Source organism: Oxyura jamaicensis, chromosome Z (assembly GCF_011077185.1).
Source record: "Oxyura jamaicensis isolate SHBP4307 breed ruddy duck chromosome Z, BPBGC_Ojam_1.0, whole genome shotgun sequence".
Lineage (NCBI taxonomy): Eukaryota > Metazoa > Chordata > Aves > Anseriformes > Anatidae > Oxyura > Oxyura jamaicensis.
The window spans coordinates 30,047,796-30,061,161 of record NC_048926.1 but is presented as its reverse complement, the minus strand read 5'-3'; the positions used below and the strand labels follow the sequence as shown (position 1 = coordinate 30,061,161).

The 13,366-nt window shown below is 37.1% G+C and overlaps 1 protein-coding gene across 3 annotated transcripts in view; it reads left to right on the top strand.

The window, feature by feature from the left end:
* Nucleotides 1-182: 182 nt before the first annotated feature.
* KIAA2026 (KIAA2026 ortholog) overlaps nt 183-13,366 on the top strand; it is a 64,059-nt gene continuing 50,875 nt past the window's right edge. For 2 of the 3 annotated variants that reach the window (XM_035309599.1, XM_035309598.1), the window contains exons 1-3: nt 183-863; nt 3,429-3,629; nt 10,199-11,628. In XM_035309599.1, coding sequence (XP_035165490.1) covers nt 412-863; nt 3,429-3,629; nt 10,199-11,628 — 2,083 coding nt within the window. In that variant the 5' untranslated portion in view covers nt 183-411. Of the gene's footprint in view, nt 864-3,428; nt 3,630-9,496; nt 9,530-10,198; nt 11,629-13,366 lie in introns of those variants that run through there. The other variant, XM_035309600.1, reaches the window with a different exon arrangement.

Genomic DNA, 13,366 nt, shown 5'->3' with positions numbered 1-13,366 from the left:
GCGCGGGGTGCGGTTACCCGCCGGCGCTGCGCGCGCGGCCTCCCCTCCCTCCGCGGGGGGGGGGGCGGGGGGAGCCCCCCGCGGGGGGGGCGGGGGCGGCCGCTGAGGGCGAGGGAGCGGCCGCCGGGCGGGGCCGTGCGCGGGTCCGGGCACGGCAGGGGGAGGCCTTCCCCCGCCCTCCTCCTCCTCCTCCCGCTGCCGCCGCCCCGCCGCGGCTGGGGGCAGGGCTGAGGCCGCCGCCGCCGCGGGGGAGCGTGGCGAGGGCCTGACGCGCGTCCCGGTGCCTCGGTGAGCCCCATGCCGCCCCTCCGCCCGGCCGGCGGCCCCTAGCTGCCCTCCGGAGCCGGCCCGGCGCTGGCGGCCCGCCCCGCCGCAGCCGCGCAGGCCCCGTGCGTGAGAGGAGCGGGAGACATGGACCCGGAGCGGCCCGCCGCCGAGGAGCGGGGCGAGGATGGAGACAGTGCGGGAGGGAAGGGCTCGAGCAGCGGCTGGGAGCAGAGCCTGAGCCCCGAGCTGCAGCAGGGGTACCGCATCCTCCGCGAGTTCCTCCTGGAGAAGCACCGGCCGCTGACAGCGCCGTTCTTAAAGCCGCTGGCGGATCAGGCGTCCATAAAGGAGGAAGGAGGGGGTGGCTCCCTCGCGGGTCATGGTAGCAGTCACTCCTTCCCACCGGCTGGAATGTGGCTGCTGAAGATGGAAGAGAAATTCCTCGGTGGGCAGTACGCAGGGATAGCAGATTTCGTGGGTGATTTCCGGCTCATGCTGGAGACATGTTACCGGCTCCATGGGGTGGATCACTGGCTCTCCAAACAGGCCCAGAAGCTGGAGATGATGTTGGAACAGAAACTGGCGCTGCTGTCCCGGTAGGTGTAGAAAACTCTGTAGAAGTTCTGGTATATGCCCTTTGCATGAAGTAGAACAGGAGGGTATGTTTTGTTCCTCCCCCCCCTACCCCCCCCCACCTCCCCTTTTTCCTTTTTTTGTAGAACATAACCTTCTGGTCCTCTTTATGTTAAAAAAAACAATACTGTTTGAATCGCTTATTTTGAAACAAACATACAAAAAATATCTGAATCCTTCCCGGTAGGATCAAACATCCAAGCTTTCAGCACTTCTACAAAGAGGAGTGGTGCCTACTGGGACCGTTCAAATATTAAAAATGTTTTGGAAACACCAAAGCTGGACATACTAAAATGCAAAATAGGGGTTAGCATTTCCTGACTAAGATTTTACTTCTGAATGAAGCCTTTTAAGACCATGGAGACTCAGTTGTTTGGACAAGATGTCAAATGCTCCTTTCTTTCCTTTATGCTGGTAAAAGCAAGCGACGCTACCCGAGTGCTGTATGACTGTCTCTTTAAAACTAATACCCTTCTCAGTTTAACGTAGGTGATACATTTTATATAGTTATTGTAGTCTGTGAATTTCTTACTGCCTTTGAGTAAGAATAAAATGCTGAGCTGAAGCTCTTCATTTGAAATAGATAATTTAGTGTCAGAATGTATTTTGGAAATATACCTGATTAAACAGAAGGTAACACCTGGCATATTGTAGTTACAGGCTTACATGGCAAAATGGAACTTATGATATGTTTAAACATAAATGCCTGGCAGGGGCTTGTTTCTCAGCCAAAGCAGCTGACCATTGAAGGTTTTCAAGCCATATTGTACAAAGCCCAATTTAAGTCACAACTGAAATACACGTTTCCTCTTGAATTTGACATAAACATAACTTAGTTGCATTAAACATATGGTGGCTTCTTACGTTGAAAAGTCCAGAAGTCTTGCGTGTGACTAAATGTTTCACACATTAAAGCTGAGATGTTTTTTTTTTGGGAGAGGGTGAAGGTGAACAAGAAGGAATGGTATTAGGAAATAGGTAAAGCTGTCCATGTCCATCAAGCTTAAACTTGCTAGTAACACAGAGCCTTGCTGCCAGCTGGTAAGAAAAACCTTGCCGGTACAGTGGGAACACTTGAGTGCTGTGCAGAACTCTCTGTGAACATGTACTATGTTGGTGTATCAGCCACCATGGTTTTGCATAACAGTAGCTTTGGGACGATTTGGGAGTAGATAGGAAGAGCTGAACCTCTGATAGGATGTGAAGTTTTACTAGAGAAAATTAGCAATATCAATTTTTAAATAAATCTCGCTTAAAGGAATTACTGCTCAAAAATAAATAGCTAATCAAGCAGAGCTTGAAAGATTCACCCCAAGTTCATTTCTGTGTTGCGTGATGGCAACATCTCTTTATTGAAGAGAAGGGTGTTTTGTGGAAGCCTTTGTTGAATGAAATGAATACTTACTGGACTTGATAGGGCATGAGAGTGCTCAGTGCCTTCTTATTAGGAATTGCATAAGTAAAGTCAATTTATGTGATATGCCATCAAATAGCAATATGTATATTTACTAAAAGAAAATTGCTGTTGTCATTCTCTCACAAAGGCACATTCTTTTGTTCTAATCAACAATAAATATTAAGCAGCCTAAAGGTTATTCTACCTTGATATATAGTGAATCTTCTATTAACATCTGAGGGATTCATAAGGAGTTTTTTTTTTTTTTTTTTTTTTTAAGTGTCTGTGTGTGCTAGCTTGGAAAAAGTCTCTAAGAACTGTAGGGAATGGAAAGAATTATGGAATCTAGCAGTCTCAAAGTTCTTTTAAATTTTGTATCAGACAGATTTGTTTAACAGAATTGATTTATTTGTAAAATGAAATAAAAGAAGTAGTTCTTGTAATGATCATCTTTTCTTCCTTTCAGATCAGTGTTTCGCTCTATGTTCCTTAACTGCAGTAATGTTGATTGTATGATTAGCAGATATTACAAACCACAGAAAATTACCTCAGAGTGGAGTTTGATTTTTGGGGGCCTAGATTTTATTTTATTTTTTTCCCTCCTGTTTTCAGAGACTATGTGATGGTGTCACTTCTCCTAATAGCTGTGCTGCTGTACTTTGAAACGTAGTTGCAGAACCAACTTTGTGGTGGTGTGGCCTACATCTTTAAATTTTTCAATTGAACTAAACTGTTTAAACAAAACAACAACAATAAATGCATACATTTTCCTCAGTATTTTTAGGTATCTTCTAAAAGTTCTAGTTTCTTATCTCAAGTCTTGCGGAAGTATTTTCTTTCCAAATATTTATGGCTTGAAGTAGGAAATTCAATTTCCAAATAATACTTGGTTAATTGAGATAGGTATCCATCGTTCTTAACGGATATGAAAACATCTTGTTAGTTTATTTGTTTTAAGTTTTACAATTTCATAAAGGAATTTTCAAAGTCAAAAAAAATGGCAACTCTAGTGAATGGCAAGTGAACAATAACTGTTTTAGCCCTGAGTAAATATGTTTTATCTATCAATGGCGTTGAAGTACAGTTGGTAAGGGAAACTGTAATTGTGAATTGACTTGTATTTTTCTTGTAGGCATTTAAGAGAGAAAACATCTATAGCAGTAACATCTAGAGGATGCTATGGGCAGGAAGATGAGAAAGGAACACCATGCACTTCAACAAGACGTCGTTCCACACCTCGCAATTTAGTAGGCTTGTCTGCAGGCATGTTCGAGTCTGTGATGGTTCAGGTTCTAAGGCAAGAGGAACAGCTGAGAGCAAAAGAAGAAAAAAGGTAAAAGGAAAAGCTATTTTGTTATGTTCTGAAATAGCAATATCATCTTAATTCTCTAAGAGAGAGCTCCTCAAGGCTCCCTTACATCACTAAACTTTGTAATGTTCTTTGTCTTTAGTTCATGAATGAACCCAGACTTCAGCACAGTGTATCCACAAATAAAGGAATTTGGTTTTGGTTTTATCACCTTGTTGAAAAAAATACTAACGCAGTATAATCTTTAAGGAAGCTATTATTTTCAGATTTTGATACCTTAAATAGTAACTGGAAGCATCCACAGCAATATTTCTGGTTAGCTCAGTGGTGATTTGTTGTGCATCTTCAGCTGTTTTATATGCAAAAATTAGATTAAAAACCACTAAAATGATCACAGAACTAGGCTGTAGTTATGCATGTCAGTGCTTCCCTCTCTGATAGCTGGAGGCAAATTATCTTTGCAAGTGCCATTCCTATTATCTCACCAATGTGGCACTTCACCTTGCCAGTTAGGTAACATTTACAGTGTGTACATAGTAAACTCGCTGGGATTTTGTAGTTTTCAAATCTCTTAAATTTAAGAGGTATGTAATTCAGGCAGTGTTTAATGTTGTTTGTGGTGTGCTTCTCTTTGAGAAAATAAAGCTCATAAACATGTATACCTTAATAATAATTTGAGAAACTGTTTCTGAATGTGCAGTGGGATGATACCTATTAGCTTTAGGAAGCAAAATGCTCCAACTTTTTCAAACTTGACAGTTTTAGAGATTTTTCCCATATATAACCAACACACTCTCATTTTGCAGGCAATCATCATTTTCAACAGATTCGAAGCCATACAGTTTGGCTGAGTTGAGTGCGAGTCAGTATTTCTTTCCTAGATACGATAGTGTCTTTCTTCTAATCTATCTCATGCTTTGTGAAAAGCAAGGATCACTAGGGTTGTTATTTCTCTGCTAGAGTTCCCATGAGCTGTGCTCATCTTTGTGTTCAAGATATCTGAACTTGGTCACACAGCAATGAAAGAGGATATCCTGATAGGATTTTAGTTAATCCATACAGTCAATAGAACCTATCTACTAAAGTTTTTTTCCTTTCATACACCTGTTTTAAGCACATTCCTACAAAACTGTAATAATTACTGGTTACATCCATGTATCTGAATATATTCAAAAGTCCCAGATCCTGTGGGGAGGATACTTCATGGTACTGATCTTACAGAATCTTCTACGAGAACAGAAAAAGTTCATAACTAGCTTGCCTCCTTATGCATTATGATTTTGCTCTATGACACTTACTAGTAAGTAAAAACAATGTGTCAGTAAATAGGTGGTTGGATATTACTTGGACTATATTGGTATACTCAAATAATCATGCTTTGGATATATTTTCATTTTTTTTTTCTAATTTTCTAAAATAAGTTACTTATACCTCTCTGTACCAGTTGCTTCTCAGCTCACCATAATGCTCACCCTAATGCAGGTGTTCAGCAAGTACATTGTGAAGGTGTTTTATGAAAAAAGATGTGGAAATTGTAAGGCCTATAAAATTAGCAGTACATCATTTATATCCACATACTATTGACAGCATGCCTATTTTTCCTTAGTATTTTTTATATATAGATGCACATTCTTGCAACACTAAAGTGAGACAACATTTTCCTTCAAAAATGTATTGCAACTTCCTAATTTTATTTTGGATTATTGATAAAATAATGGATCATGGTGAATATATTCATATCCGTTGTAAGGAAAAAACGGTTAATCAATTTATTTTTTAGAAATCTGGTACGCAAAGGTTAGACAGAACAGGTACTTTTCAAAAGAGCATGCAAGATTGCAGCCTTGTGTAGCTTACTGGAGTTTTCAGTGCCTTTTTTCTGGTTAACCCACGGCAGCATTCCATGGAGCTACAGAGTTTGTCTATTGGCAGGTGCCTGTTTTCTTACTGAATTTGTCTTTCAGTCTCTCTTCAGTTTTTGTAATCAAGTTTGCTGAACTGAAATTGTTTACATCTACTTAAAGCTTGTCCTAAATGAACAATGAAAACTTAAACAAAAATATGTGATAACGAACAATTATCCACCTGTTTTTTTAGGCCACAAAATGTTAATGAAGAATTTATAATTGTTTTAATGTATTACAGTAATACTTATTGTGTAAACTGTATTCTTAGAAGTAAAGCACTACTTGTTTGGATACAGTTTATTTCATTGATTATTAATACTGATTGTTACATTGAATCTTTTATCACAATTCTTAAAAAATTGAATGTCCAAATCTATTGCTGTAGTATAGGCTATCCCATGTCTGAGTATAATTATGAATGAATGTGATGCTCAGCTCAGGTGGGTGAAGCATTTAAGTTTTTAATTTCTAATGTACTGAACTTTTCTTTCCTCCCAGTGTTCCTGTGCTCATAATTTTTTCCCATAATACTGTGTGTAATGTGGTAGCGTAACTTGTTTGTGTGTTGGCAAACTGGTTGTGTTTGGACAGGAACACCTGCTGTTTACCCCGTTTGAAAGTGGGCAGTTTGGCATACAAAAAAAGTACTTACTTTCTGGCTATGCAGCTGACTTGTCAGCATACACATACTTTTTAGCTAATAAGATGCTTATTAGCTAAATAGCTTAGACTATTTAGCTGCCTGAGTTACATACTTGTAGCCCCAGGTGAGTAAGGTTGATAATGCTGGAGCCTTGCTATAGAATTCAGCCTTGTAGCTAAAGAAATTGTCAGTTGAGGTCCATATTAATATATAATTCTTGGCTTTAGATACTTCCTCTCATAAGGTGCAGGAATCTTAGTAAGGTTACTGTTGTTGTTGGGTTGTGGTTTTTATTTTTTATAATGAGCTTTTCTTCAGTTGCATGTTTTGGAAGAAATCCCAAAGTGTGATTCTTCTGTTCTTTTCTGTAGTTAATTTTGTAGAGATACTACTCTGAATCTTTTTATTATTTCTTATATAGGTATACTTTGTAGATAATTTTCTTCTTTCTTGTCTATCCATTTCTTGCACAGTTTATTTCATTTATTTATTTATTTATTTATAACCTCTCCCAATTGATATATTTATCATGGTAGATCCAACTTAAAAGATGCCTTTGCATTACACTGTTTTGCTGCTGGTAGTTTCTATTGGCAGTAAAAACACCTTTTTTCCAAGTACAGTTACAAAAACATCTGATTGAGTTTTCTTCTCAATCTTACTTATGAGCTATCTTTTTGGTAAATTGTTCTAATGATCAGAATATCAAATATCTTTGAATTATTAGTTACATCTCTCAGAGGTTCTACTCAGCTGTTTAGTTATATGCTACTTTAGTAGCATATTAGTACAGATACTGACTTACATACTAGTTAACAATAATTGTGGAATTACTATATAATTGGAAATGCCTGCCTCTTTATGGGCACTTAGATACCAAAGCATAGGTACAGATTCTTACTGAAATAGTTTAAAAACCCTAGTGAATAATAGAAAGTAAACTGATTTATTTCAATGGGAATTAAGTTTATGTTTGGCTTTGGAGTGTTGAAACTTATTTAGGCACCTCATTGTCTTTATCACCTCTGAAAATGTGATCCTTAAGTTTCACGTGTTTGCTAAAACATTTGAAAAATGCAATTTAGGTTGCAGGGCAATCATTTAAGTTAGTAAATCTTTGAATTAGGTGTACTTATACAGTCTCAATTTTGCCTTTTATGAGGATGTTGTGAGCAAGGAATGAACTAGGTCCTGTGGAAAAATACTGAATATGTGATAATGTGATGGAAGACCTTACGGGTGTAGAATTAAAGTAACAAAGGCATCCCCTTATTTGCATCCTCCTAACCATTAAATGTTAATTTAATTTAGAATATTGCCAAATGTTACTATTTTGCTTTTAGCTTACTGGTTTGTTTTTTTTAAAAGAATATTTGGAGAAGACAATTATTGTAGAATTAAAACAACTTTCTGTACCTTGCCATCCAAGTTTGTGTGTGTTACCTTTTAGCATAAAGCAGTACATTTGCCATGTTTGGAGCTGTCAGACAAATAATACAGATTCATAACTGAAAAGAGTTACGAAAAATGATTCAACCTCTTTGTGGTTTTAGGAGTAAGTGAGGAAAATGTGTATCTATAATCTTGCCTCCTTTCATATCCAAATGAAATTTGTTGCAGGTGACAATTAATTAGCTGTTGAGAGGTGTCCACTGACTTCAGGTAGAAAATGGTAAGAAATGTGGGGAGTTGTATCTGGACTCTGTTTTAGGTAATCCCTCTACTTGGGGAGCATGACTGCTGAGTTTTAAGGTCAAGTACTACGCTTTTATCCACGCGAGAGCGGTAAAACAACTGCTGCAGACATCTTCCAAGAATATTTTCTGTTCATCTGGAAATGTCAACCTGACCTTAGGATAGTTTGTGTTATTATTATAAACACAGTGTAAGTCTGCAAACATATTCCTGATAAATGTAAATAAAAGTAGGAAACAACAGTTTCTTAACAATTGCTGTCAGCATAAAAGCCAAATGTTTGTCCAGAGGATTTTTCAATGTAAGGATGTTTATCCTGCTAAATATCAAATGTTTTTTCCTCTCTCCCCCTTGCCCTTTCTTTCTTTTTTTTTTTTTTAAGGTGCTCACTTTACCTATGCAAGCAGTATTGTTGACTTTACTGTTTTATACACCTAAAATGGCAAGTGAGATTTCTGTCTTTAGGTCATGTTCATTGTATTTTTAAATCAGTACTGCAAAGTGGGATTTTGCCTTTAGATACCATTAGTTATATGGTTTGATTGGGAGAGTGAAGCTGGGAATATACTGACCTATTTGCATTTTAATTTTATTTTACGTGAATCCATCTTAAGCATTTGATTGGTACATAAACAACAGGGATGCACATAAGTAGTATTAAAAATTTCTGACAAAGTTTTGGTAACAAGTCTCTTGAAATGTAATTATTTGTAGTAGATAAAACTGTTAGGGGAATCTTTCTGTTATATGTCACTTTAAACACACAGAGGATGCAAATTTTTATAGTTTGTGGTCATGGCATATTTCTCTTGCATGATACCAAACTGTGGACCAAACTAGTTTTATCACACTACTTCAGACTAACGTATTCAGATTTTACTTTGAGGATATGCTTATTCTTCATGCTAGAAACCAGTGGTAGGTTCACATCAAAAGAAAGATTTTAATATACCATTATTCTTTGGTTGAATTTGGAAAGTGTTGCTGCTTTAAATGGATGGATACATGACGTTTATTTTATACTTACATGTGAAGAAAAGTAATTGGAGGTTAGCAACCTGAAAATGAAATTGTGAATTCCAGTATTAGTTCACATCAGTGATATGCATGGGTGACTGTTTCTAGCAGTGGTCAGTGATAGAAGCTTTAGAGGAAAAGATATGAGAAATTTTGGAATAACTCTGAAAAAAATCCTGTAAGTACAGATGTATGCTAATCCTATCTGCTCTGGTCATGCCTTGAGGCAAAAATGTTTGTTTGCAATTTAAACAGGGAAGTAAAATTCCTCCTATTACTAGTAATCCTTGATACTGTTACAATTAACGCGGATGTCCTATTTGTCACTTCGGAACTAAATTAACGCATTCTGTGTTCTAGTAAGTTAACTGCCTTTAGCTTAGTATCTGAAGTGGCAGCATTTTTTCCTCTTAAACTTGTTGCTTTTGAATGTCATGATGAATTTGCAAATAAAAGTAAATAGGAGTGCTCAATTAGTCTTTTTGTATTAGTTTTGTATATTGCTGTCATGTTTCCTCTTGCTAGTGTTTTGTATGGAGTCCGAGATTTTTTCAGAAGTTTTACAGGACTCTGATTACCGATAACCTCTTTTTCTGAATACCCACTATTTCTGCTCTATCCTTTTTTAGATAGGGGGACCAGAACTGAATACAGTTTTTCAGGTGAGGGCAAACCATTTATTAATGTAATGATGTTTTATTTCCAGTGTTATTTTCCATCACATTCTTCATGCATCCTAATATTTGTTTCCTTTTTGACCACCATTGCACACAAACTAGTAACAAGCCTAATCCTTGGAGGGAAATTCACATTCTTGTGTTTGAATGAAGCACTTAAGTTAGGCATTCCTATTTGTATACTGAAGAAGGGAGTTAAAAGGTAGGTGACATGACACAAGCCACAGGGCAAAAATTTGAAAGTAATTTATCTGGCATTTGTTTTGAGAGATTTTTATATGGGTAGGTAACTGAAAATACTGTTTTTTGTTAATGCTGAATCCTGGCAAAAAGGAGAGATCTGGGGACTGAAGTGGATACATATTGAAAATAGAAAAATGAATGAATAATTCAGCACATCCAAGCTGTTGCTATCTGCCAGTTTTTTCTTACGTTTTCCCCTTTTTAAACCAGTGGTGATGAGAGATAAGAGTCTATAATTTTCTGTTTTGGTGCAGTGGTGCATTGTGTAATACAAAACTAAATGAAAATTTTATGTATTTTATACTTTATTACTTTAAGATGTGTTTGTCATGCTGTAGTTCTGATCTGTTTTTCTTCCGGATTCTTTTAATCCACCTGATACCTGAATTTTTATTAACTTTCTCCTAATAGGATGAGAGAGCAAGAAAGAAAAGAAGCAGAAGAAGCTAGTCAGAAAGAAATAGAAGAATGGGAAAAATCACTTTTAGCTCAAGCAGCACCTACAAGGATGGAGACAATGTGGGAGATACCAGCTATTGGTCATTTCCTTTGTTTAGCACAACAGATTTTAAACCTACCTGAAATAGTGTTCTATGAATTGGAACGTTGTCTTCTGATGCCTCAGTGTAATGCTTTTTTATCTAAAATAATGACTTCTTTGTTAAGTCCTCCTCATCGCAGATCTACATTACATCGCAGGCCAACACTTTCTTACAGGACTTGGGAAGCAGCACTCAGACAGAAAGTCCAACACTGGTATAATGTTGTAGGGCAGACTGACAATCCTAACAGCTCTGCAGAAAAACTTGGATTGTGTCCCCAGTTTTTTAAAGTCCTTGGAGAAGTTAATCCCTTACAGGAAAAACCATTTCATGAACTACCATTCTATCAAAAAGTGTGGCTGCTAAAAGGTCTCTGTGATTTTGTGTATGAAACACAAAAGGATGTTCAGGATGCTGTTCTAGGACAGCCTATCCATGAATGCAGAGAAGTAATTCTTGGTTATGACTATTTGGAGAATGCTTATGTTCATTTTCCACAGTTCTGTGGTGCAGATGTTCGGATTTACAAACAAAAACCTTTTCGGGCTCCTGAATTCCCATCTCCTCCCATCAAAGTAAAAAGAGTGCCACGTATTAAAGTGGAGAAAGCAAAACACGAGTACTTAAGGAAAAGCAATGGGGATGTCGGCTCTGGTGGTAAAGAAGAGCTGCTACCTCGTTCCAAGACAGAAGCAGGGAAATGTGTGGATTCCACTGTTAGCTGTCCAGAAAAAGATAAACCTTTAGGTAGCTTTAGTGTCACTACAGAGATTAAGATTAACTGTGAAATGAAGACCTCAGGAGTCAGTGACATCAAAAAAACTGGTTGTTATAAAGAGAACTTGAGAAATTTAATTAGTTCAGGAGAGATTGTTGGCATGGCTGGTGACTTAAGTTCAGGGGAAAGGCCTGCAGAGAATGGACAAGGTTGTGCTGAAATGGCCAGAGTAACAGTTGAGATCAGTCCATTCAAAGAGAACACGCTGAAAGCTTCCCAAATGCTTGTCAATGGCACTCATAATGACAACCAAGAAATAGATTACCACAAATCTGGTAAAGAAACAATGCTGGAGAACTCACTTCAAAATAATAAGAAACTAAGTAAGTTGCGGGCAAAAAAGAAGAAAAAGAAAAAAAAGAAGCTGAAGGATATTCTAAATGAAAATCTACAGAAAAAAATTGATGACTTGCAAAGAAGGCGTGAAGTTCATCTTCATACATTCAAATCTTACAAATCTGAGATCCAGAGCAAGTTATTCATAATCAAAAAGAAAGCAAAACACAAGAAGCACAAGTCTGGTAAGTTGACACTTTTTACCCATAATAAAAATTAGGGGGATACTAATTTGTTTTGAACTTTCCTTCTTAGCAGATTTGTCAGTATTTTGTTTTGTGAAATGGGACAGCATTATCGTGTGATTTGTTCAGATATTAATTTTAGTGAATGCTTCCCATTCAATAACACAAGCATATAAAACAGGCTCATCCGGTAATTAAACCATGATTAATTTCTATAATTTATCTAGAGAGAGCATAACTCACTGAAAGAGTCTGCGTATCACAAAACATATTTAGGAGAATGAATCTGATTAGCTTCAGAGAGTAGCGTGAAGTTATTCTGTATTGTTATATCACATCAATTTTGGCAATATTCTTCCCCTTTCTGGTATTACTACTTTATCCAAGTTACATAGAAATATAGAGTAATTCCATGAGATCATGATTCTAAAGCTGTTATTGCGAGAGCTGTGCAGTCTTAGGTCACCAAACAAAACTGCGTTGACTGTGGGCCTGATAATATTTCTGCTTAGTCAAACAATTGAGGTTAAAATGCTATTTGTGTAAATTCTCTATGACAGATTTGGACAGCATCTTGTTAAGTGTTTTAGGTGGTACATAGTCCAGATTTCAGTTAACTTTAAAATAATCTTAAAATAGTAAAGTCACAAAGTTGTTGAGTCAGTTTGAATTGTTTGTTAGCTGCTGTGTTTTTGATGTATGTGAACCACTGTAAAGCTTCATCTGCTATCCTCTCGAGTCATGGTCTAAGCTATCTGTTTAAGGTTTTAGCAGACTGCTTCAAACGCTGTATTTTAGGATGCAACAGGCCTGGTTTCTGAACAATGTAAACTGGAAGGTGAAATACTGTTTTTTAGCTGTAAAACAAAGAGACAAAAGCAAAAAACTGTACTTAAAAAAAAAGTAATCTTTTAAAGATGAAGAGGATTCAGTGAAGTGTTGCCAAAGCATTTTAGCTGGAGCTTGAGTGGAAATTTAAAGCTAAGAAAACAGGTTATATTTTAGATGTCAAGTATTTGTGCAGAATACCCAAACAACTGTTTTACCATCTAAATCATAAATTCCTCCTTCCAAAAAATGTCAATGCTCACATCTAAACATAAATTTTAAGAGTTACAATATATCTTTAAATATGTAGTATTTAGCAAAAGTAATGTATTGTGCATTCAATTTTGTGACTGTTAGCTCTCCAAATGTATTACTGTTTTCATCTTAAAAACAGACAGCAAAATAAGTAACAATCCGAATTGCAAGTAAGAGCCTTTTCATGTAGAGAACTATTGTAAGAGGAAAAAAAAAAGGGAGGGGGATTTTTTTTTTTCTGAGAAAGTATTTAAATCATGTCACCTTCACTGGAGAACTGGAGACCTTATTTTATGTTGCATGCTTAAAAATTTACTTTGTATGAATTATGAAGTGCTGAGAACAAATGGAATGTTTATTTTTTTTAATAGACTATGTTTTGAAAGACTAATACCATTAGCAAAACAACGTCAAATTTGGAAGTAGCTTTTGAAGTTAATTGGTAGACATGAAGTTTACTGTGATAACTGATTTCCTTATGTCATTTACAAAAATATAAAAGGTTCCAAAAAGGTTCCTGTTTTCCTCAGTCCTGTTAGCTGGTATACTTAATAGCATGTTAACAGAATTCTTTTATAGTTACAAGTTGTTTTGTTATTAAGGATGAAGGAAAAAAAAATTGAAGTGCTATTAGATGAACTGTAAATGCTGACAT